Consider the following 26,240-nt stretch of genomic DNA (forward strand, 5'->3'; position numbering starts at 1 on the left):
CCCGAAATTGGGTCAATTGAACAGATGTTGGTAAAAATGAACAGAGAAACAAAAAACAAGACAAACAGACATACAGATACTGTGTAAGTTTCTGGAACACTTAAAGGGGTACTGACACAATATTTCGCGGCCGAGATAGCCTGCGGGATCAATTCCAGTGAACATGCGTATATCATCTGCAAAATATCTACAGCGAATATAGCTTGGAAGTTATTTTAAATGAATTTTGAAGTTTGTGTGAGCGATCGACATCCTCGCGCTACTGGCACCCTCAAAGGGGACCCTTAGGGATCCCCTGCTTCGCTCACGTGACCACGCTGCAACAAGTTATGATAACGTCATAGCCGCCATGTTTTATTGCCGCGCTCGCTCCAGCAGCCTACTTCTTGGCGGCTGCTCACAAACCGCGCGGAAGTGCGTCACAGTTCTGTGTACTGATGTGATCGAGTGTTGCACCCGCTAGGTGGTGATAGTCACACCCGCAGGCTTGTCGTTTTTGAAACCGAAACTGACACTGGTCGGTAATGAGGAGCCTGTAATTAATTATCTGTCGCGTGCTGCCGCAAACGACGTGCCGTCTTATGACTAACAGGCCCCCAGCAACACATTGCAGCAAAAAAACGTGAGGGCAAAATTTTTGTGTCAGTACCCCATTAATATGCAGCTACGCTTGACATACACTACAGGAAACTTGTTTGACTTAAGCATTGTAGGTGCATTCCTATAGGCTAAAAAAAAGGGGGGGTGAGCAAACGGCGCACTAGGTAAGAACACGTCACAATAAAGGCCTGCATTAACAAGCCAACCTTATCCTCATCTCTTGTTGTCCTTATTGTTTTTTGCGCCTTTAACATGCTTCTAAAACAAATATAAAGCCAGCATCCACAAACCAACCTCGGTTATCTTTTGCCCCGCTTACTGTTTTTATGCACAACATACGCTAAACGCACGAAAACAATAAGGGAAATGAGAGATAAGGTCAAGGTTGGTTTGTGACAATGGGCCTAAGTCTTCAATAATGCTCGCCGTAATCTTTTTCCAGTTTCTTAGAATGACAAAGTAGTTAGTGGTGAGGTATTACAGCTGTCGTGCTACCAGAACACCTTTACACAGCAAAGACCTGCCGAGACGTGCGCAATAAAAAGTCGAGATAGAAGAGATAGATGATTTATTTTGCAGCAGTAAAACATGTAATGAAATATAGGTGAAAACAGCACTTAATGCTAACACTATATGAGACATAAATCACTATGAAAATGAATAAGCACGCAGTGAAACATTCTAAAAAAATACAATGTTCCGTCTTAAAAATCGGCAAAAAGAAGTTTAAATAGAGTAAAACCCGTTTTGTTTCACATGACAAGGTGACGGCACAAAATTCATTGTTGACTTTAAAGGACTGTTCAGTCGTCACGAGTCTTTAAACCACGTACACCTTTCCAAGTTTTCAAGCCTCACATGAGAGCCAAATGATGTGACAGGTAGTATCCATCATATCGCTAGATGCATGCTCCAGTGAGGCTATCGGAACAGCTGTAGACAACGACCAACGTAATGCGGTATTTACACAATGTTCTTGTTTGTGATGATGTTATTGTGATGATATTGTTTGGTAAGCAGCACAAATTGCAACTACTTTCAATGCGATGCCCAAATGACCAAGAGTTGCCCAATGCACCAACAGGGAAGTGCTTGTTATCAATGAAAGCTACGTACAGAGACTGCAAAGAGTCCTTGCAGCAGCTTAAAGGACCCCTGACAGCGAAATTTTCGTTGGTGACTTTTTTGCTGTAATTTGTAGCTTTGTGTCTGGTAATCTCTAAATTAAATCGTAAATGCTCTAGTGTATCGTACAACTAATTCTAGCGTAGTTAATTGTGACCATTTTAGCATCACTTCAAAACGCCCGCCTAAAAACCACAAGAAACTGGCGCCCCATGCGGGGGAGCGTCAAAGACCACGTGCACTCAAGCTGTGGTGACGTTGACAGCGCCCGGTTTTCAAATCGGGGCCCCGCGCGCGCGCTGTAGAGATTGAAAGTATGTGGGTGCCTTGGTATGGGTTAAACCTGTTAAGCGCGTGTCCCCTCACGAAAACTACCTCGAGAGCAGCCCGACAACAGAGCCAAAGGGGTGCGGAACAATAGGCCTCGCCCGGTGCCAGTCGTCGTATTGTGCACGTGCGCCCCGCAAACCTTCTGTGACGTCCACAATACTTGCTTTACTCGTGGAACGTCACACGGGGCCTCTATCTACGTCATACCAGCATGTCGCAAGGTGCAGCCAACTCAAGTGAGCACTCACGCTTACTTTAAAACCAAATTAAGATATCTTAAAGGCAACGTTCGTCACTAATAATTGGTCAGATGTGCCCCTGTATACAGGAAAGTCAAACAACACAAAGATCTCGAGGTTTCAATTTTGGTGTCAGGGGTCCTTTAAGGCAATGAAATTGTGAGTACAATGAATGGGGACACACATATACACAAGCAATAAAAGAATGAAGTTCATTAAACAGCCACCTCTGGCTTCCTCGTACTACACAGTCGTAGTTAACGCATACGGCAAGTAGTGTACATTATGTAACATGTGATAGTTAATGAATGAGATGCAAGTGATACTGTTTTTAATATCTTACAAAGGGTTGCAAAAGCAAAGCCAACTTTCTTCCTTGTTTTTTTGCATAATAAACAACTAGGCAAAGGCTTGAAGAACGAGGTGAATGAATCGAAGGAAACATTTTTCTCAGACAGAACATGTCAAAGAGCATACAGGACATTATTTGTAGTTGTTGGCTGAAGCATGGCAATTGTGAGTTAAAGGAAAATGAAAGCGGAAGCAACTTGCCGCCAGTGGGGACTGAACCAACAACCTTTACGTTGCGCACGTTGTTGATTACCACTTTCCCATCTCCCTGTCCCCTTTGGTGCCTATCTCTGCATGAGTAATGTTGGCAGTTACAACTACGAGCCGTCACCGCTCGTATGCGTTTCAATGCCGCGTGTAGCTGCTAAAGATGCCTGCTTGTTCACATACACGCAAACTGCGTTTGCAAGAGTAGACGGCTCTACGTGATTGGCTACTGTTAGATCTCCACGGAGCCTGCTTCGAGGTGAAGACTGCAAACTTGCCATATTTTCTCGCGTATAACCCGCACGAAATATGCAGAAAATTTGGAACTGAAGTCGAAGTGAGAATTCTGCGCGAATTTTGGCGCACAAGTTGGCTTCGCGGTACGGTAGTAAACCAGACACTCGCTTGTCGATAACTGAAAAAATAATTAGATTCCACACTGGCAACAATAGGCGTAAAGCAATTGAAAGACAGGACAGACAAAAATAATTAAAACAGCTTCCGGCTTGTGATGAGCTCACGAAAGTACAACAGGAGTTAAATGCATACTAGGACTTGAACAGTGGGCTAGCGCCTTTTTACATGATAGTGTGGAATTTAAATAATTTGCCATGCAGCTGGTTTATTGTTATACCAAAAGCAAAATACACAAGGGCAAATGAAAAAAACTAAGCTCAGCAGCTTCAAAGCTCTTCTGGAGTAGTTAGAAGTTACTTTGCTAGAGTAAGTTAGTTTAAGATGTAACACGGAAGCTAGGAAAGGTCTAAAAAAAAGGAAACGAAAAAAACTGGTCATCTCTTTGCATAAATGCTGTTTTAGTTTGGCACAAGAGACAACATAATGGTGCCAACCAATGCAACAGGCTTTGCGAATAAGGGCACAAAGCACACAAAACGACTTTGACAACGCTGTTACTTTCTAAAAGCACTTCACAACTTGCCAGCTTCTTTCAGTAAAACAGAGCATAGTAAAACAAACCTGTGATGAACGTTAAAACACTGGTGATATATGAACAAAATATGCCAGTGCAGAACTCTTCTCAACTTCTATCGCACTGCTGTCGTCCTGTCTTTCTCTGGTGTGCCGACTCCTTCTGGGATATTCAGGGCCAACCAGGTATTCAGTCCAGGTTTTGCGTTTTCAACCAGGCGTGGTACTTGTTGAGCATATGGTCATTGGGCTTGACCTGGGAGAAGATTAACGGGACAGGCAAGCACAACAGGGCGAGTGATTAGAAGCAGTAAAATTACTGCAATTAAAATATAGTGCTGAACATTGTCCAATGAGGAATACTGTGTGATATTTAGAAAACATACACACAGAAAACATACATATATACAGTTGAAACTAGATTTGATGACTGCACTCGAATCATTTCCTTAAATCAAGAAATTCGTAAAGCCGAGAAATATTTTTCGTCCTACGAAATCTCAAATTGTAACGTAGCAACAACCGAGAGCTACTGCGGCATTTTATCTGCCACTAACACACGCCTGCGCGCGCTAAAAGTTCGCGAGGGTAGCCCCGACATGGAACCTCCAGTGTCCAGGCGATACAGGCGAGCTAGACTGTCACGTGAAGCTATGACAAGCTGCTGATATGCAAAGACGGGGAGAACGAATGCAGTGGTTGTGTGAGCAGCCAGAGCGAGAAAGTAGCAAGGAGACGATCAGTGCCACCATTCGCATAAACCATTAATAACGTAAGCAGCCCCCATGTTCCTGCGTGAGCATTTACAGGGACAACAAACCACCACTGCCGCTAGCATCATTTGGTACGTAAAAGTGTAACCAACTGTTAAGTCCATTGTTCCGTGAATGAGCACAGTGTGCAGCCTCGTTAAAATAAAACTAGGGCCATGACTAAGGCTGCTAGATGTATTAACACAATAGCGTTACAGCGCACGCCGAAAGAAAGGCCCATCTGTGTAAAAATTAGGAAGAAATCACTGCATCTTTACTTATTTATTTCCGGAAAGGTTTTGTCAAATCAAGTTCAGTGCAATGATAGCTTTGTTAATTCTAACTGAAAACAACATTGAACCATATGGGTGCCTGCTGGGGCACGGAAATCTTTGTTAAATCTGGAAATTCGTAAAATCGGTTTTCATTAGATCGAGTTCTAACTGTATACAACATCGAGAGAGCACTTCACTGTGAAAAAAAGCCGAGATCAGCTTTGCCTGTGGCCTGTGACAGTGTGCAGTCAGCTTTGTAAAGTGCTCGAAGAATGAAATGTATCGATTGAGGGCTAACATACTTTAGTTTCCATCACCTGCAGGTTGTCTCACAGTGGTGTGTGTAATATTACATTCTCATCAGAGCAATCATTACTAGGGGTGTGCGAATATTCGAAATTTCGAATATTTTTCGAATAGTGTTTGCTATTCGATTCAATTCGCACTGAAATTTTACTATTCGAACTATTCGAACTTCCCAAAGACAAATGCAGTCAACGTCCGGTTGAAAGTGACCCCTTCAGATTTTCAATATGCTTCACCTCATTACACTTTCGTATTGCGGCAAAGCTGCCTTTCAAGCTCCGTTACGGTCGAACTTGGCCAAAAGACGAAGTCTGGTTGAAAGTGGTCCCTAGATTTTCAATACTCTTCACCTCATCACACCCCCGTATTGCGGCAAAGCTGCCTTTCAAGCTCCGTTATGGTCGCACACTTAGGCAAGAGACAGTCAACGTCCGATTGGAAGTGGTCCCTAGATTTTTAATATGCTTCACCTCCTCACACCCTCGTATTGCGGCAAAGCTGCCTTTCAAGGTCCGTTACGGTCGAACTTAGCCAAGAGACAGTCAACGTCCGTTTGGAAGTGGTCCCTAGATTTTCAATATGCTTCACCTCATCACACCCGCGTATTGCGGCAAAGCTGCCTTTCAAGCTCCGCTACGGTCGCAAATGTAATAACTCAAGAAAACGCTAGTTCCAACATGGAGATGAAAGATGTGGCAGAGTTGGGGGCTCAATTAATGCTGTTTTGGATCTGAAATTTGGGCAGGAAGTCCGAAAAATCGGACGCCGAAGCTTTTTAGCATCCAAAATTTCAGATGTTCTTATATATCGACGTCTACAAGGCAGATTTGGAACTCCGGGCTTGAAGGGAGTACACCCTTGACCGCCACATCAGTTGGGCTTCCACAGAAGTTGAAAGATGAGGAGAGGCTGAGGAAATGGCATCTCTGCCTATCACGTGTAAAGTGTTGTCGGCAACACTTTGGTTGCACCAAATCATGTACATAAATACAATTCGGCCTCTACATTGCCTCACTCTTGATAAGAAAGACAACTATGAAATATGACCCCACCAGCGCTTCATCAACCTAGCGAAAAGAAACACTTTCATGTTGCGATCTCACAAGAACACTTAGGGATTCTCTGCAACTTTTTCTGTAATTTCACTTCGAATTATTCGAAAAATGTTTGAGAAATATTCGAAAATTATTCGAAATTATTCGATTCGATTCGCACTCAATCTTTTTTTATTCGAATTCGCTTCGCACCCAAAATTTTGCTATTCGCACAGCTCTAATCATTACCTTTAATGGCTGGATTTGAACTGACGCGATGTGGTATATTCTCAAGCAAAAGTGCGTACCAGTTGTTACAGTACCCGAAATCTAGATGTTGTGTTTGGTGCTGTGAACACTATATGTGCGATATACATACAGTACTCATGGATTGAAACAGGACAGTTCAGGGCTAAGTAATGCACATACTTTCGCTTCCACCGTCTTCAGTTCGGGCCATATCAGCATAATTTCTACTCAAACGCGTAGATCAGAGCAAACATTATCTTTAGAGACCAGATTCGGCGTGACATGACGTGGTTACCTCGAGCAAATGCGCACATACCAGTCGTTATACTGAAAAATTTGATGTCGTGTTTGAATCCGTGAGTAATGTACACATTCCATGCAATCACCTAACATATGTTACAATATGGAGCATTAGTTCCAATTAGACGTAACCAATAGAGAGCACAACAAGAAAAAGAGGTAGACTAACAACTGTAATCAAGAGTGGTGCAGTGCTTGCCGACAATACAGGAAGGAGGGCACACATACATAAAGATAATAGAGGTGGGGAAGGAAATATTAAAGAAAGAGGAGCGATTTGTGTCGCGGGAATCTAAGTCAAGACACGGCAAATAAAGTATGGCAGTAGCAATGAAGAAAGAAATACGAAAGCCGTGCCAATGAAGTACTAAAATAATATCAAAAAATGAAAAAAGAAAAACTTGATGTGGTAAGCAAAGATGATTTCTACTAGATGTGTAAGAAAAACGTAATGAGCCTCACTGCAACAAGATTCACACATCCATTGAAGTCTGTATGCTACAGGTCAAGACATGCATATCACCTGCTGGTACACCACAGGCTGTCAAACAAGAAGTACTGCACAAAAAGATGGTTGATCCCTCCTTCATAGGAATCGGAATAACACGAAAGTAAAGCGCGCCCTTACAGAAGTAACTGAATGTTTACAGAAGTAACTGAATTGATATAACAGAGCTTGCACAATGTATATTGATGTCTGGCAGTTATAGCACCGTTTACCGTGTACTTAGCTTTAGTTGCACGTTAAGGAACCCCAGGTGGTCGAAATTTCCGGAGCCCTCCACTACGGCATCCCTCATAATCACATTGTGGTTTTGGGACGTTAAACCCCTGATATTATTAAAGGGGTCATGAATCACTTTTCCAAATAATGATCTAATGACCTCAGTATCGGAGTTTACTGCCTCCCGAATCGATTGCCGCAAAAATTTCTCGAATCCGTCAAGAATGAGCAGAGTTACGGGGGTTTGGCGCACGCTCTCAGCGCTTTCTCTCTTTTCTCGTGCCAATGAGCGCACTGGAAGCTACACAGGGAGGGATGGCACGGGGGAAAGAAGTTACGTCAGTGCGCATCATGAAATGCGATCGCTCTCCCGCTGTGATTCGCGTGCGCGAGTGCGGCTACCGTGTACTGAGGAGTGCGGCGCCGGCAAGTGGCGGCAACCCGTAGCAAGAAGCGCATCTGATCCGAACGCCACTCTCGATTTACGTCGGCTATCGGCCAATAAGCATGCTATGTCTCTTGCGATGTAAACCGGCAGATCCGTGACATCAACGGGCAAACGCCCCGCCCACCGACGAGAGTGAGAACCGGCCTCTGTTTGAAAAGAGGGCGCCTGAGAAAACGGCAACTTTGCGCTCCGCTTGTGGCCTTTACGCGGCGCGCACGACTGTAATATTTGGCACAGCAGTTCATAGCCCTGTCAGCTTTCCGCAGGATTTGTTTTTTCAACAAGCCCAAGGGTTGCTTCGTGACCCCTTTAATATTATAGCACCGTTTAACGTGAATACACCCACTTTGATGATTGGTGGTACATCTCCATCCCGACAACTAACGTCCATGTTAAATGATTAAACAAACCCTTGTGGTAGCTGTAGTACTTAACGGTGAAAGCGTAATCAGAGAACGAGGTGTGATAGCCAGAAGAGCGTCGCATATTGGATGCAGAACTTGGTCGCCAACCCACGGCACATTAAAATGTGATTGAACACAATGGCCGGACTAGAGGGAAACGCAAAGAGCGTCGTGCTGCCCCGATAGCCCGGCCGCGATTTTTCTCGGGGCAAGCGCGTCAGCGGTAAACTCAGTGTTACAGTCAGGTGAGGAGGGTGCGTCGCAGAGCTATTTTTGGTTTAGATTAGCGTGGTGCTATGAGCGAGGCCGACACTTTTACGACGCTTGGGGGTAATGTCGCCACCTCGCGGTGTGTTAAGGCATTGACAAAATTGAACTTATATTGAAAACGCGCTGAATGGGACGGACGTGTAACGTGTTGCAGGTGCTAATCGTGGAGGCCTCGGTAATGACGAATTACTTTACTTTACCGCTCCCAGAGGGCAACACCACCCCACCGACCGGGAGAGTGGTAGATATAAAAGGTGTGTTTGTAAAGCCTCTAGAGTCTGTGACTGTGGCGCAATGGATAGCGTGCCCGGCATCTGTTGTTGCGGACCGAGCGGTCGTGGGTTCGATGCCCGTTGACGGAACTTTTTTTCTTTGCCATCTGATCGTGTAAATTTTTTCAACGTCATTTCCATGACGGTAATACGTCACTGAAGTCTTGGTGGACCCCAGCATAAAACACTTTCATGTAAAAAAATAGAAACTGCCGTCAACCACAATAGTGCCGCTTTAAGCTGAACAAGAAATAACTAAGGAGGGAACAGTCTGCAGAAGACGAAGAAGCTTCACATTTACAGGAGAATAATAACTGCAGCAGACCCAAAGCACCCTGTTGGAATCTACATAGAGCAAAGCTCCTTTCCTCCTTAGTCTTGCACCTAACGCTCAGATGCGCACGACATAGGGTGTCTTGTTCTTGTTCAAGTACTGCTGGCCCACATCCATCCCCTTTCTGTAACAGGGCATGATGTCCACAATCGTTTATGACTGAACTCGTCTCAGAGGCCTTCCTTATCTGGGCTTTAATCAGAAGTGAAATGTAAACTGGAATGAAGTTGACTGTAGACGGAAAGTGGGTTTCAATGCAGAAAAGAACATTTGGGCAACAACAATGCAACGGCAGTTGGAATGGAGGGAAGTGAGTGTGATTTCCTGCATGGAAACAGAATGGACATTTCTGTCCACTGAACTGTTGTGCTAATTCTGACGATATAACTTTGTCCATTGTACATGTACAGAAAAGGTTGCTGTGCAAAAACATACTAACATTGCGCAAGGGTGTAAAAGTGAGACAAGGACAGTTAGTGATAGTGCTGTTGTCATGTACTGTTGAGTCACTGGCAACTGCTGGTGCCATCAGTATATGACTGCCATTGAGGCCTTTTTATTGTAAGTTCTTTGAGCTCCTCCAAGCACTTCTCTGCGGCCTAACCCAGCCTAACCTAACCTAACCATCTTGTGAGTGACCGGCCTCATTACGTTTTACCTTTCACTCTGGCCAACGCAAATTACTGATAGTATCTGAGAATGATGGTATTTATTGTTTTTTCCCTTTTTCAAAAGTTGAGAGAGTTGGTTTATGATAGATGGTTGGTTCATGGTACCTAATATCCCAAGGCAACTAAGTCTATGAGAGACACAGTAGTACAGGGCTCCGGATAATTTCGACCACCTCGAGCTCTTTGATGTGTGCAACATCGCACAGTACACAGGCCTCGGGCATTTCGCGGTAGTTGTAATACAGCCGCCGTGGCCAAGATCAGAAGTCGAGCACTGTAAGCACCGCGGCTCTGTTACTTTTATAGTACAACAGACGTATAATGTTTTAAATAAAGGCCACAAGTGCATGCAAGGTGTTTTACTACACTAGGCCACAAAAGCTAGGCTACCGTTTTACCTTTCTCCATTCATCGATGCAGAAGATGCGGTATGAGTCGTTTCCATACTTGCCGATGCCATGAAGCTCATTCGGGTAGCGCCATTCCTTGGTGAGGTACTCCTCTGCAGGGAAACCGTGTCCTCGGGTTACAGTAACAGCCAGTTGCAAAATGTTTCAGGCATAAGGTGCGTGAGTGCCGACTTCCTAAAGAACCCGTGCTTTTCAACAAAGAATGTTCGTGAAAGGGCAAAAAACTGTTACCGCCCATTCTCAGAGCAAATGTACAGGAAAATCTGGATGAATTTCTCAAAATAAGCGCTTCCAAGTTAATGAAGAATCACTCCTGCTTTGGAATTTGAACCCAGGACTAACGCTTCTCTGAGTCTGTCTTTCTATCATCTGAGCTAACTAAAAGGCTAGCAGATTGCAAGGTGAGGGCGAATTGATAGTCAGCTCAAAGCGCACCGAAATTGAGGAGGTCATGCGAAACTTCCTCCATCTTGTGAGCTTCCTTGCAACAAAGAATGTTGCTTTTTTATGGAGAAATGCAAGCAGAGAGAGACATGATGTGCTTTATGGGAGCACAGCTTTATGGGAGCACAACTCTGATGGAGAGTTGCTCTCCGTGCAGATGGAGGTTTGAGGACACAGCCCAGATGGTATACCTCGGCTGCCCTTTCAAGACTTACAAAATGACAGTTAGAGACACAAATCCACTCCATAGATAGTTTAAACCTTTCAGGTTTGTCATCGACAGGTGCCTTCCTGCACCTGTAGCTCCAGTATCAAAGCAATTATGCTGTGCCTAAACCATGATATGATGATGAGGCATGACAGAGTGGGAGACTCCAGATCAATTTTAACCACCTGGTCTTGCTTAAAGTGCACCTACATTTAAGCACACGGGCATTCTTGCATTCTACCCCCATCAAAATGCAGCTACTGTAGCCAGGAATCGAAACAGCATCCTTGAGCAGAACCCCTTAGCTGCAACACTATCTTGACAGGTACTGAGAAAGTTTAATTATGCAAGTATGACATGTACACAAATACAATGACTATAAAACTAACAGGCCAATTTTATTAAATAATGTGCTTGTGGAATGGTAATTGCACCTTTTCTTGAAACCTCAGCAGCGAGCTAGAATGAGTGCAACACCATTCAACGAATATATTGTGATCTTGAAAGAAAAATTTGGAAGGACTTATTGAGATGTGAATTTAATACTTGGAAATCCAGCGCAAACATGACAGAGACACAAGATGAAAAGGACACTGGACGAGCGCTGTCTAACAACTGAAGTTTGTTAAAACAAGCCCGAACACATGAAAAACCAATATGATTGCATATCTGATCGTTCCGTTCGTTTGCTAGGTTGCGAGGTACACATGTTTAGCATAATTTCTTTCACGTGACCTAAAATTCTTGCGCACGCATGGTGTTGGTTTTTTGTGTGCTCTTTCTTGTTTCAATAAACTTCAGTCGTCGGACAGCGCTCGTCTTGTGCCCTTCTTGTCTTGTGTCTCCGTCACGTTCGCGCTGGTTTTCCAAGTATGCATCGTTTGCAACTTGCCCACCTCTCTACCTTAAAGAGTTTAATGTAAATTTCCCCTCCCCATTCCTTCTCAACTACTAATCAGTTAAAGTAATAATTGTTGGGTTTTAACGTCCCAAAACCAACTAATCAGTTAACCTCACGGGTCACTGATAACAACAGCACCTTGTCTACCACTCTTCTAAGGCAAAATGCTCAAGTGTCTAGTTGAACGGCCCCTTGAGCAAAACACGGCAGGAATATGAAGTGGCACAAAAACCCACGGGACCTAGGTCACTGATGTCGTCGTGTTATGATGTCACCAAAATGACGTTCCAGGTGGCAGAAATTTGTGACATCATTGTGACGGCACGTGATGATGTAATCACATGGCACTGTTGCTTGGTCAAAGGTAGCTGATCCTGGAGGACGTGCAGAGAGCTTCAGAGGTAGGGGGAGCAATGCAATCTACTGAAAACGTCAAGGTAACTTAATGCGTGCCTCTCAAACTGCTGCTCATTATGTCTCGCAAGAACTCTGGTCCATGCTTGCATAAATTAATGCATTACCAAGTGTGCTGCATGCTTTCGCCTTCAAGTGTTCAGAGTGTAACATGCTGCCAAACATGTTTTTTTTCTTTCCGCAGCAGGCTGATGGTAATTCTTCAAGGCTGGCAGTGTCCATAGACAGAGGTACCCATGGATGACTAGACAGTGATGACGAATGGGTGCAACGCAGTAACAGCCATAGTGAAAACTGATAAGGCTACGCGTGCATGGTATAACAAACGAATAGAGTGGGTGAACTAACCGGAGAACCTCTGTATGATATCTGCGCGCTTTCTGTGCAAACCAAGTGGCTGTAGCAGCTTGGCGATGTCCTCGCTGTCTGCGTCGACGACGGCGTGCGCGGTTGGGTAGAGATCAAGGAACTGCCACAGCACAGGAATGGCTGCCTTGCCTGCAATGTCAATGCGAGAATGTGTTGAGTGTACAAAAACAACGTTGTACAGAGAGCTACACCAACACAAAAAGCTCTGACGGTCAGCTCAGAACGTGTCACGTGGTATAATCGAAGCAATCAAAGGGTTACATGCACAGCGATAAACATGCGACACCAAAATGCACATTTCATGAAACAAACAGGTAAGCAAGCTCTTCAGTTATCAATAGCACTAATGGCCAGGGGCGTAGCCAGAATTTTTTTCGGGGGGGAGGTTCAACCATACTTGATGTATGTTCGTGCATCTGTTTGTATGTGTGCGTGTATATATATATACGCAAGCGAAATTGAAAATTTTCGTGTGGGGGGGGGGGGAGGGGTTGAACCTCCCACCCCTGGCTACGCCCCTGCTACTAACGTTCGGTATTCGAACCAGATCCGATTTAACGAAGTTTTTCCGTGAAGAAATGAATAAATATGCGGTGATTTCTTTCTATAATAATCACACAGGTGAGTTTATCTTCGGATGCGCACTCTAACACTCTCACGTTAAAATACCTTGCTGCTTTAGTCGCGATGGTAGTTTTATTTTGATGAGGCTGCACGTCGCACCCATGTCTGGATCAACTGACTCAACAGTCGGTAATGCTCTCACGTATCTGGCGGCGTGAAGGACGGCGGTGGTTGCTTTCGTTACTCAATGGTTTACGTCATAGATGGCACTGATCATCTCCTTGCAACTTTCTTGCTCAACCTGGCCTGCATCGCCTGGACATGGGAGGCTCCGAGTCCAGGCCGCCCTCAGGAGCTTTGCACATGTGCAGGCATGGGTTATCGCCAAATTCATTACCAGGGAGCATTAGGGTATAGTTACGTTACAATTTTAGATTTTGAAGGACCAAACACTATTTTTCTCAGTTTTGCAAACTTCCCTATTTAACAAATTATTTCAAGTGCATTCATCACTTCGTTTGATCGAGTTTCAACTGTACTAACATTTATTAGATCAATTACCCTTACTAAACAGTGGTGCATCTCAGCAAGCAGCAGATTTGTGAAATTCGTCTGACTAGGCCTTAGTCGTGCCAGTACATTATGTGGATCCCTTACTAACCATTGGCTACGTAGCTACGAGTTAAAACATATTTTACATATTTTCCAAGACATTAAAAAAACTGATTTTATTTCTGTTTGGCCACTGCTGATCATATTAGGTCTCAGCTTTCTTGGAAACCTCTGTTCCTTTGTTCCTTGTATGGCAGGATGTGATGCGTTTTTTACCTTTAAGAGCACAGCACCGGAAATTCTGGTAGCTGTCACACATATGAGAGGGTCACGTGACCTCAGCAGGAATGTCACGTAGGACCTTGTAGTGCTGCGCCACTCGTGGCCAGTCGGCCAGGGAAAAAAAAAGAGCGCCGTATGGCTCATTGTGGCAAAGCTAGTTAAAACATTCGGGTGCTTTTGGCTGGCTGGACGCCACAGCCACCACTCCGCTTCGGCCACTCGCCTCCTTCCTTGGCTGTCCGCCTTCGTCTCCTTAATAAACTAGCGACGACGGCATGTCCACGTCCCACGCCGTCACGTCGCAACATTTGGTGACCACGAACACAAGGACAAGCTAGCAGTGCTGCACTCCTGCCACCGAGCTCCGCAGCAATGTTCCAACCAGCTCATGCCTGGCAGCCGGAATTTGGGCTGCCACTGGCACCATTCTGGACCTCGTGCATCGAATTATGGTTCGAGGACTTCGAGGCTGTCTTGGAGCTCAACAACATCTGGCTCCAAGAATTAATGTCTGAGGTCCTTGAGTGCCACCAACCGCGTGACCTCAAGCGGCGGCTCACCTACTTCTCATGGAGTACCTGCTCTTACGACAAACTCAGAGATGCTGTGCTGAATTTTTAAGGCTTAGATTGGCACCCTCGACGACAGACCAATTGCATGGCACGTGACCATTCCCTATCTGCCTTGATGCTTTCAGCACCACGGCAGACCGTTTCCCTGAAGACAGCCACAGGCTACACAGGTGATGGAGACCATCCTCCCGCGTCAATCAACCCATCGACCGAGAGGCCCACAACCCCGGAGCCCACAGCTCATGCCTCCGATGTGCCAGTTCTGTCACCAGAGCCACTGACACCCCTATTCGTCACGGATTCGACGCCGCCTACTGCACCACACACCGTCGGATTTGCTGCAGAATCCTGTTTTGCTGCACTGGCTGTCCTGGGCGTTTCAGCAATCACAGACGAGCCAGCTGATCCGCTTGGTCAGTATTCGCCTTTTCCAACATCAGTGGAAGCTTGCGACATCGTCGACACCACGGAGCCAACACCTGCTCTCGCGTCGCATGCCACTGGATTTGTCAACACATTCGCATCTGCCACTGACACACTAGCTAACTGCCAACCTGATCACAACCTCTTCTCGAACGTCTCAAGTGACAGTCAAAGTTTGAAAGATGATCTGCCTGCAAGGATTTCATGTGATCTTTTCGAGGAACCAGGAAAAAGAGCCTCTTCCAACCCTGTTACCAGCTGACAACCCAGACACCACCCAGGATCGTGGACAGCCATTTGCCATTCCCATCCCAATCGTCTCTTCATTACCTCATGAGAGGCAGTACCAGGTCCGCACAGAGCGCATGACTCGTGGACGGTACAGCACTTCCTTCGTGCCACTGACAGACGCACTGTTGTCGGCGCTCCAGAAGACTCAACGTGCGACAGTTGGCATTGCGTCGCATACAGTGTTCGCATCACCAGCACCGTCAACGCACCTCTCTGTTTCACTCGATGCCATTAGCAACGTGCAGTCATCGTGGTCCTCGCCCACTGCACGGTTCACGATGCCGCCCGCCGGAACTGTCAGACTCCTTACGCCTTTCACCCTGACGACCAGGATTTCCCAATGGACATTCTATGAACGGCCACAAATGTACATCACGGTCCACTGTTAAAGGGAACACTCGAATGAGCAACTTTCATTTTGTTGGCCCCTTAACGGCTAGTGGATGTGGAAAGATTGTTCGTGCATGTTACTAGTCTATCCATAAGGGTTCCGAACTATCATTCACCAGTAGTGTTATGCAAATCTAAGCCACTATGCTTTCGTAGGAGAGCGAAATCCAGACATACCCGAAACGCAAGTGTTCCCTTTAATAGTGGACCCGTCTGTACATAGTTTTTACTTGTTCTTCCTTCCTCTTTGTATACATAAATTTTTTTAAATTGCATAACATGCTAGGGAGGGAGCTTATGTAGCACTGTGCCATTAGTGGGCAGTTGGCCATGGAAAAAGAAGAGCGTCACATGGCTGATGATGGCGCGAGCTAATTGGAACGTTCGGGTGATTTTGGTTAGCTGGACGCCACGGCCGCCGCTCAGCTTCGGCCACTCGCCTCTTTCCTCGGCCGTCTGCCTTTGTCTCCTCAATAAACTAGCAGCGACAGCACGACCACGTCGGATGCCTTCAACCTCACTGGTAGAGTGGCATGTCACTGTCACAAGGTTACTGGTCCTGGCAGTAGTGATGCTAGCAAAACAGGGTGAATTACAAAGTGGCACGTCGTAGGTAACTGACCTCCCAGTGGCATGGGCCAACTACTGACACTGGCAAAATAGTGACACTTATGCAACGGTGGTGTGATGTCATACCTGTAAGCACTACCAACTCAGTAGGCGGAATTTTCCGCCGCCACATCCAAGGCTCATGAGGCCGCAGTCCATCACGCTCAGAATGCTGCAAACGGAATCATGCCCATCTCCGCTGATATTTAGCAAATTCATGGACCAAATTAAGTCAGACTGCCCTAACTGCATGGAACAACATGCTCAGGCAAATGTTCAGCACTGCATGATGCCTCACTCAACTCGGAAGAGGCCTGGACTACACGACGTACAACTTCAGGCTGTCCAGAGGGCCCAAAACTCGGCAGCGGGGCTCACCTTGCCCATCCCCAACTGGGTGTAGCCCTCAGCCGACCCTCCCCCTTGAAGGGAATCGGCCCCTCAGGACATTAATAAAGTTCTTTCACTGACTTACTGACTGACTGATGACATACGTGACATTTCTGCTTAGGCTATGTGACTCTCGCATGTGACAGCGACTGGTAGTTCCACTGCTGTACTCTCTAGGGTATGGAAACATGCCAAGATATAACACTGTGCTGTCACTACAGTCTCCAGAAAATTTACATGACAGTGGGCTATCAATATTTTTCTGGAAGAAAGAGACATTCGTGGTGGTGGAACAAATAAATGGTGAAAATAACATCAGTGGCATTAACATACACCAGATAATGCAGTGTTTTGCAGGCTGTCTCAAGCAATCAGGAGCTGCACGCACAAATGCTAATCCTATGCAAATATCTCCTTAAACTGGCCAGAGACCTTCCTATAAAATTGTCAGCTAGCTGATTGGCCAGTTTATGAGTATCCTGCACTCACAAACCACTTTCATGTGCAAACACCATAGTGAGTTGTCAAACATATGATTGCCAGATTCGTGTTACAGCTTCTACAGAACTACAGCCTTAGCTGAGCACAGCAGTGGCATAGCCAGGGGGTGGCCCACCGAGCCTGTGCCTCCCCCCTCCCTCCTGTGGCGCTGCGCTCCTGTGGCGCTGTGTGCTGTGCTCCTGTGGCGTAGGCAGAAAAAAAAAATTCTGCCTACGCCACAGGAGCACAGCGTAGATTTTTGTTAGAAACACTACTCTAAAAGCTGAGAATCCAAATTCCAGCTGTGCAGTGGTACTCTCTGAAAGAACTATTTTGAGATGTTCCCACCCCGACTCGGGCGTCGCCTACGGTAGTGGCTGCTAAGGTGTCCCCCCAGGATCCCCCGGCGGTTTAAACTCCTCAGGACCTATGAATAAAGTTCTCGACTGACTGACTGAGCAGTTACAAGACGTACTCAATAACGTTTGCACCTTACCTGTAGTGCGATTGAGAAATATAGTTGCTATCAGGACTTTCCAGGGATCCTGGTAGAGCTCCTCTTGCACAAGGTTGTACGGTGAGCGTGGTGGCACCCAGGGCTTAGATCCAATCTTGATGCCCAGCGAATGGCCTGCTGCCTTGAAGTAGGGGCTCTTACTCAACTTTGCTTTTTTTCTCTCAAGGCATTCCTCGCTGGCTACAGCACCTTCACCCTGGGGTCCTTTGTCTTTGGGCTCTTCGCTTGAATGCCTTTTGACAGCTTCTTTTTTTCTTTTGTGTGTTGGCAATTTGGTGGATTTTACACACTTCCCAGAGCTGTGCAAATGCTCGTTGTTATTGGCTGAAAGGAGCGCGTTGCCGTGTGCACCACTTGTCACCGTATCTCCCAGGCTTGCCTGGTGGCCTACAGACAGGTTGCCTGCTTCTGCACGTGGCTCATCAATGTATCGTTCACACACAACAATGGCCCTCCTTGGATCTTGACATCCTGCCATGTCCGCTGTAAACCTGTTTATCACATCTTTATCATTACGAGATGTTGTTGTCGTGGTGGCCTCGGAATGTCCATACTCCTGCTTCACATTGCATGCTAGCCCTCCGCCTAATGACAGAGCACTGGCAGTTTTCACAGAGCCAAGATGTTCTTGTGTGTTGCCATCTAATGCACGCTCTTGGCGTTCGGCCTGCAGTGCTTCATAATCACTCCCAAAGGTCAAATGATTTTCAAGGACAACCTGATTCTGTTCATGAGCTGCATCGTTGAGGATGCCGTAAGATTTGAACCTCTCGCACAATTTTGAGAATACCGTCGACACCTGCAGTTTATCGCTTGATGAAGGCTTCGGGTCATCTGTTGTGGATTCTGCGTCCTCGTGTGACTCTTTTCCGTCACCTGCTTGCGGTGACTCATCGAAGTAATCGTGAGTTGTTTCTCTGAGAACGCCATAGGTCCTCAACCTCGTGCAGAGCTTCGAAAAAGCAGATGAATCTTGCACTCTGTCGGGCAACAATGGCTTCGAGCCATCTGCCAGTGATGACTTGCGTTTCATGCAAGACTTGACGGACTTCAGGGACTTTGTTCTTTCGCCGTTTGGACTTGCACGATCGGACTCTGCCGGTCTTTGGGCAACTTGCTGTGATGGCTTGTCGCGATGCCTTGCCTTTTGATGGACTGTGTGATCGTCGAACTCCGCCAAGAGCAAACCTTAACATAAGAGAAAATAAAAGTATCACTGCAAAACTTGTATGCTTCATATGCTGATCACAAAACACTCTGAGACCCGACATGTTATGAAAGACTTGATTAAAAGTACCACTCACATAATCTCACAGGCCTAAAACCTAGTCTCACCCACATGAAAAAACAAAAATACACTTCGATATTGCAGTAATATAACTGAAATTCCCTGTTAGTGCTACCCAAGCGTTAGCAAGCCAGGATGTTTCAAGTTTGAGAGGTGACTTCACTGATGCAGTAAGGTTTTAATGCTGACAATCCAAGAATCTTTCGACACTGGGAAGTAGATGAGTTGGTTGGCTTTCATTTCTTGCTTTAAAGCATTTTTTTATACACTTATGTCAAGTAAGATCGCAACATTAAACATTGCACCATCATTCAGTTGTAACCGACAGAAGAAATAAATCTTTCCTAAAAGATCACTGTACATATTGGACTCATCTGAGTTTACAAATTTTGATCTGGAGTGCAGACATTCTGCGTAAGAATGGTCTCTGAGTTCATTTATCAATATCTGCTTCTGTATTCTATTTGACATTTGGAAAAAGTTGTGGAACAACCTTCATGACACGTAGACAAAAATATTGTTTCCTTGCAAAAATGAGCTCAAGCAATAACTCGGCAATATTACGACATGGGGAAGCCGGTGACTCTAACAGGTAAAAAGATGTGTCAAAGTAAAAAATGAGAATAGAAGAGGAAATTGTAAGCCCGTTTCAAACAATCAATGGTCACACACAAAAAAAAAACATATGTTAGATTTCTACAGCACTTAGTTCCAGCAATTCATCTTTAATAGCACAACTGCACACAGGTAGCTTCTTCAAGACAAAACCTGCTCAAGCTAGTAACACTGCATTAAGTAATCCTAAAACACGAATGTGTCGGTCACTTTTAAAGTATTTCCCTTTGCTGAGGTAAAAACAGCAGCTACAGCAGTTCATAACTTGGTGAAACAATCAAGATGTAGCAAGAGGACTATGTGGATATCTGTTCTGTGTAGTGAAACCCAATTGCTTCTACAACCCGGTCCTATGACAGACCTGTACTGGACAAGCATAGTGATGGGCACAGTGCTGAAAGCAATGTAAAGGCTTTGAGATAGGAATCGGCATGTGACCTAAACTCTTCATGAAATGATTTGGGAACACAATATTGTACCAAAGATGCACAGCTGACTAGCAGCCAACAATCAGACCTGTGACAAAGATGTGAATGAATGCATTATGACAACATGGTTTCAGCAGATTGTCACTGGGCTCTGTCACATACACCTCAGGCGTCAGGGAATCCCACTTAAAGGTGCCCAGTACTCCTGCCAATCTGCCTAAGCTGTAAGCCCAGAGAAAACGTTTCCCTGGCGACTACACAGGGAATGCTATACAGTGAAAAGTGCACCACGTAGGGAATGTTGTGCTATGCTCCAACACACGGCTTATACATCACAAATATATTTCCCATGACTGCCTTAATGAATGGAATCTTATGCAGAATCTGCATTCTGTTTGGCAGCAAATGTTAGAGAACACCCAATTGGCAAGCATACTATATTGAGGTAAGAGGAATTAATACGAAGACGTAAGGCGAAGTTTCAGAGATGAAAGGAGACAACATTGCACTGTGGTGGCTGGTAGAGCCACTGTTTCAGCGTACTGCCATGCAGATCTGACCGTGAAGAATAAAGTACCTAAACTGTTAAAGATTATATTTATTGGGTGAAGTTGAGCCCAACAATGTGAGACGCCCACAGTGCAAAGATAGTGACGACCACGGTCATCAGCCATATAGAAACTGCCCCTCAGGTAAAATGCTTTCATATATGCATTACTGAACATTTCAGCGCTATTACTGGTTTTGCACAAGTTTTAGAATGCACTCAACTATTCACACTGGGCATGCAATCTGATTAGAACAACCAAACCGCTTGAGTTGATGCTGATACATTCAGGCAAGGCTTACATGCAGCGATAACAAGTGAGTTTTCGCCCGTCAAACTCAGTCACAATGGAAATCAAAAAGAGGATGCATGTAAATGCCACTTTTAGTAAAAGCAATATTTCAATGCTGCAAACAGAACGTGAAGGTGAAAATATGTGTGTAATAAATGTAATTATTGAAACAAGGCAGAAATGAAGTTCCACAGTCGATTACCGCAAATAGAAAGGTCTAGAATAGAATTGTCTATGCACTACATAGACAATATTGTGCTGTTTACGGCACTGCTGCAATTGTGTAATGCCATCGGGTACAACCACATAGTCAAGTGCAGCAAGATGGCAGAGCGTCTTGCACTGCCCAAAGTATCGCCGCAGAAGTTTCCCACTAAAACACACTGGCATACTGGTGGCCAGACCCAAACACAGTCACCAGGTTGGTATTCCACAGACTACTGTCGAAAGTCGTTAAGATGGATGTCGATCCTATGCTGCTTGATATGCAGGCAGGTGAGCTGTAAGGTTTCTTCAATGTGTTGCAGGTATGTGGCGACGTCAAGGTTTTCTTTTTCGGTGACGTTTGGTAGCATGGCACCAAGTCATTGCTACGTGCTTTGCGTGAACCAGCCTGAATCACGTAATCTGCATTGTTTTTTTGCACAGCTGAGTTGTAAGCAAAGGTTACGCATGGGAGGACAGTGTCCCACGTCTTGTGCTCAATGTCGTTGCACCTGGCTAACATGTTGGTCAAAGTCCTGTTTAGCGGTTTAGTAAGACGATTTGTCTGTTGGTACTGGTGGTTGTTCTCAGGTTACTTGCCTGGCTGCAGTGCAGTAAGCTCAGCTGTAAATATTGCCCCTCTGTCAATATTGAAAAGGGCCTTAAAAGGTCTATTCTGATCAGTTGAAATGGTCAGCAAAGTGGTACGACTACCTGCAAAAGCCCCACAGCCCTTCTCAACGGTTTCGTGCATCTCTGAGAGTCCCAAAATATCATGCGTGTAATGGGCGGCGTTGGCGTTCAGGCACGGCTAGTAGCACTTCTCTTGAATCCTTGCGAGCACATGGGAAAACCAGAAGAGCTCGGCTGTTGCGTTGTCATGTACGGCATGCAGAACCTCTGATGGCTGTGCTGATCGTAGAATGAGAAGATCCCGTATTTTCTCGCATATAACCTGCACCCCCCAACTACAACTAGGGGAATAGCCAAAGAAAGCTCCTCACGCATTACTGACGCATTTCAACCATGCAGGTAAATTTTACACTTCAACAGAAATGATGCTACTACGGTGAAATATTGCAAAAACAATATTTTCAGTAGGTTTCAGTCACCAGGGTCACTCCCCTGTCCTCATCTACTTTTACTTTCAGCCTTTCAGCCTGCCACCTTGCTTGCATTGCCTTGAAGCCACCTTGCACACCGAAATTCATGTATAACCAGCAGCCCCACTTTTGCACTGCATTTTCTATATTCTTTGTGGTTGCTGAGTGCTTTATCTGGCAGTAATGCACATTTTGTGGATAGCATTACAAATCGGATCTTAGGTCGATGACTGGACTGTGTTGGCTCAGGAAGTCCATACCGAGAGTGACTTCTTGCGAGCCTACCTGTAAGATCACGAAGGCTGCTGGGTAAGTAGGGTCATGAATAGTTGCTCTTGCCTTACAGGTACCAGTCGGCATTATTAAATGCCCTCCAGCTGAACGGATTTGTGGGCCTTCCCATGCAGTCTTCAGTTTCCTCATCTTGGCTGTGAAGGATCTGCTATTGATGGAATTTTTGGTGCCTGTGTCCACTAAAGGTGACTGCCTGGCCATCGAGAAATGTGTTGTAGTTAGTGGTTCATCTTACATTGTGGTTAGGTCATGGTGTTGGGTGACGCCTGCATTGTGCTGTCCAGCTGTTGTTACATCGTGCCATAAGGCCTTCTTCCAGCGGTCAAGTCTTATCGTTGAGGCTAAATCTGGCGGGAGGCATGTTCTTGGTGCTTTGTAGTGATTAATGTTTAAGTGTTGTCATCAGTGGTGGAGAGTCTTCGGTATTTTGATGAACAGCAACCACGCTCCCATTTGTTGCTGCTCAGTTTTTCTTGTGTGGGCTGACAGACCAGCCCCGAATTAGGACAACGTACAGCTGAAACTGCAGTGAGATATAGTGTCCTGGTGACATTGAGTGCAATGGATGTTGAGGTCTCCTTGTAGTCACTGCCAGGAAACTGGCGATGTCATGTGGTCTTTCAACATGCTGTGGAAGTGGGATGTTGACAGCGAAACCTGTCTCACAGTACTGGTAATGGCGACGTGTGTGGCCGGCTTCTCAAAAGTGGTAGCAGAGTGCGTGGTAGTCGAGCGCACACCATACATCTGTCTTCCTCGAGGCATCGTGTTGAATGATAGGTGAGCAGGACTGTGGTGGTGGTGGGTGGCAACAGAATTGTGGTAGTGAGGAATTGTGATGGGGGCATGGAGAGGGAAGTAGTGATGGAGAACTATCTATGGTACTATCGATAGTATCGACAGCTGAGTCACTATCGAACTATCGATGGTGTGAAAGAACTATCGATAGTGCTATCGACAGTAAATTCGATAGCACTATCGATATGCAGTCAACCGCGCGAACTCATTCAAGCATAAACTCGTATCCCCGAGTTCGTGGTATATAGTTGAGCAGGAGGAGCAGGTTGAAGGGCTAGAACATTGACAAGTTTGTGTTGTCTTACCTGAATGCTTGGCTGCATATGATAATTAGCTTAAAACTGTTCAGCTGCAGCGGAAGGGACGCCGTTACATGTGGCAGAACTGCGCGGCTTTAACTTTATATTGCTTTTTATGTTTTAGAATAAATTAAAAAATAACAAGAGCTAAGTTTGTTATTTGTAAGGTGTAACTGGTCGCTATTGAATATGAATTTATTGATCGACATATTCTGCCATTTTCACTCCGGAAATAATTTATTACTCTCGCCAAAAATTGCTCAACAATTGAGCGAACAGAGTATTGCTGATAGTACTGATAGTAAGCTATCGTAAATGTTTTGGCAATATCGCTGGCCAGCAATAGAATCGTTATGCACACCACTATCGATGGTACACTCTTAGAAAAAGGACATGGCTGATCCCTCCGTCATAGGAATCGGTATAACACGAAAGTGAAACATGTCTACACAGAAGTAGTACTTATCGTGTAGTGATATATGAGAGCTTGTACAATGTCTATTCGTGTTTTGCAGCTATAGTACCGATTGACATGGATGCACCCATGTTGACGCCTAGTTCGTAGAGGTTTTTAGCTTGAGCCGCAAACGCATGCGTCCCACTGGCCTCTGTCTCGCTCCACCAAGGCACGACGTTCGCCCGTCGAAATCGTGTCCTTTCTGGAACGTGTATTGGAGCAGTTTTGTTGGTCGGTGCTCTCGCAATCGAAGTAGTTGGCAGCGGAGAAATCCCGTTGGTGCATGTAAAAGCTGCACTACTCCAATGAGCCGGCGCACGCTGACACGAAGCGAAAGGCAAAGAACGTAACTGCGTCTAGGTAGCCTCGGCGACACCAGCGCGGCCAGTGTCCCTCGCTGTTATGGAGACGCTTTAACCATGACCTCCGATATCGCGCGCAATCTCGGAGTAAGCGCTAGTAAGCGTTGATCGTGACGCGTTACTTCTTTTCACCGCTCACAGACGGCGACACCACCCCGCTCCGCTCCGCCTGCCTACACCGCCAACAGAGAGCACCGTGCGAGAGAGAATGTGTGAAAGATATAAGGCGCGTTCGTGAAGTGTCCAGCATCTGCCAGGTAGCTTAGTTGGTTTAGTGTCGGGCGCTTACTGTTACGGCCGCAACGTCATGGGTTCGATTCCCAGCGGCGGATCTTTTAGGGGCGAAGCTCCTTATAGCGGCACCCGTTCGTCCCAGTCGTAGTAGTGTGTAACCAGTCTTAAAAACGGAGGGGGTGTGCACACATGAAGGCTCCCTAAAGACAATGCGCTGCGACAGTACGTGATGTGTATCGCCCTCTCCTCTCCTACGCTTCCCCCTCTTTCTCCTCTCCTACGGTCCCCCCCCCCCCTATCTTGCCTCACGGCGAAGCGGCGCCGACGCAGGCAGCGTCTTGATTGAAAAAACCGACCGCTCGCGCTGCACAACCGTTCACTGGCCATCCCGTATATATAGGCACTGGATTTTGACCTCCAAGGTAGTGCGTGTGTGCGATTTCTCCTGTGCGTGATTAAACAATGAAAATTCACAGCGTACATGTAAAATTAAAGTGAGCTGCAAGTCGTCATAACTCTCATCGAACCTTTAGTATAAACGCGCCCGATCTCACGTCGGTGATGATGTACTGGGCAGAATTCACGGAAGATTCACGGTTTACCGATGAACCTCCGCAGCTTCGCCCACTCATCATCATTCACTCCGTGGATATGCTGTGATTTTTTTCTTGGTTTTTTTCTTTCTCACGCGTTGGCGTCCATTTGGCGTCCATTTGGCGTCCACTTTCGTGTTAAAAAAAGGCAGGCATATTCATTAACAAAATACTAATAGTAAGATGCAGGTTAGTGAAGTTCACTACCTTGTCAGTAAATGAATTTTAGTAACTCGAATGGTTAGTCTGTTACTAGATTGTTAGTAACCGCACCAGCAACTTAGTTCCCGTACTAACTCTAGCGGACTGCAATTAGCCAAGTAGAGGTTTACGCCTATTTCATTTATATGTGCGTTTGCAATGCCATATCCCGTTGATTGTACCGCGAAAGCATGTATAAGGTGAAATTTTAAAAATGGCACGGCTTGTTGCACCAATTAACAACCGCTAATGTATTTAATTAATTACCATGGTAAGTATGCAAGATAACTGCGTAGATTGAGGCATGAACAGATTGTAAGCGAGAACACACACAAGCACACACAGAATATCAAGGCTTCTACGCATGCGCCATCTACTCTAATGGCAGCTTGACGGCTATTTATATACCTACTTCAGAATGCCACACACTGTACCGGTTAGCAGTTATAGAACTTAGAGAGATAAACGATTAGTTTTAACCAGTGTATTGTATCCTAGTGCTAGTACATATGTATGCCATAACATATCACGATACGATCATTCCAATCTTGAAAATTGAAGTTTTGCCTAAATTTTCCATAAAACTGTCACAATTACGGCATAATAAACTACGGCATCTACGAAGCATCTGGCAACGTAGGCATTTTAGTGGTATACTTAAAGACACTAAGAGAGGCTTCCCGGTTAGTAACGGCAAAATTTACCAGCTTTACTAGCTGCTGGGTAGTAAAGGGTTGTCGCGAAGGTTGCAAAATACGCTCGGCACTAGTAAATGCATGCATGTACTAAATGTTTTCTAACTTGTTTCTAAGAGTGCATTATCGCTAGTAATATTACTGATGGTACTATTGATTGCACTATCGATAGTTTATAAATATACTACTATTG

At 45.5% G+C, this 26,240-nt stretch overlaps 1 protein-coding gene across 1 annotated transcript in view; it reads right to left on the reverse strand.

Moving 5' to 3' along the window:
• Positions 1-2,443: 2,443 nt before the first annotated feature.
• The window catches only part of LOC119406802 (protein piccolo), a 62,407-nt gene continuing 38,610 nt past the window's right edge, over positions 2,444-26,240 (reverse strand). The window contains exons 6-9 of the mRNA XM_037673536.1: positions 17,617-18,825; positions 12,547-12,696; positions 10,220-10,323; positions 2,444-4,038 (exon numbers count right to left, since the gene is read on the reverse strand). Coding sequence (XP_037529464.1) covers positions 3,973-4,038; positions 10,220-10,323; positions 12,547-12,696; positions 17,617-18,825 — 1,529 coding nt within the window. The 3' untranslated portion in view covers positions 2,444-3,972. The remainder of the gene's footprint in view (positions 4,039-10,219; positions 10,324-12,546; positions 12,697-17,616; positions 18,826-26,240) is intronic.

The sequence above is a fragment of the Rhipicephalus sanguineus genome, chromosome 10 (genome assembly GCF_013339695.2).
Source record: "Rhipicephalus sanguineus isolate Rsan-2018 chromosome 10, BIME_Rsan_1.4, whole genome shotgun sequence".
Classification (NCBI taxonomy): domain Eukaryota; kingdom Metazoa; phylum Arthropoda; class Arachnida; order Ixodida; family Ixodidae; genus Rhipicephalus; species Rhipicephalus sanguineus.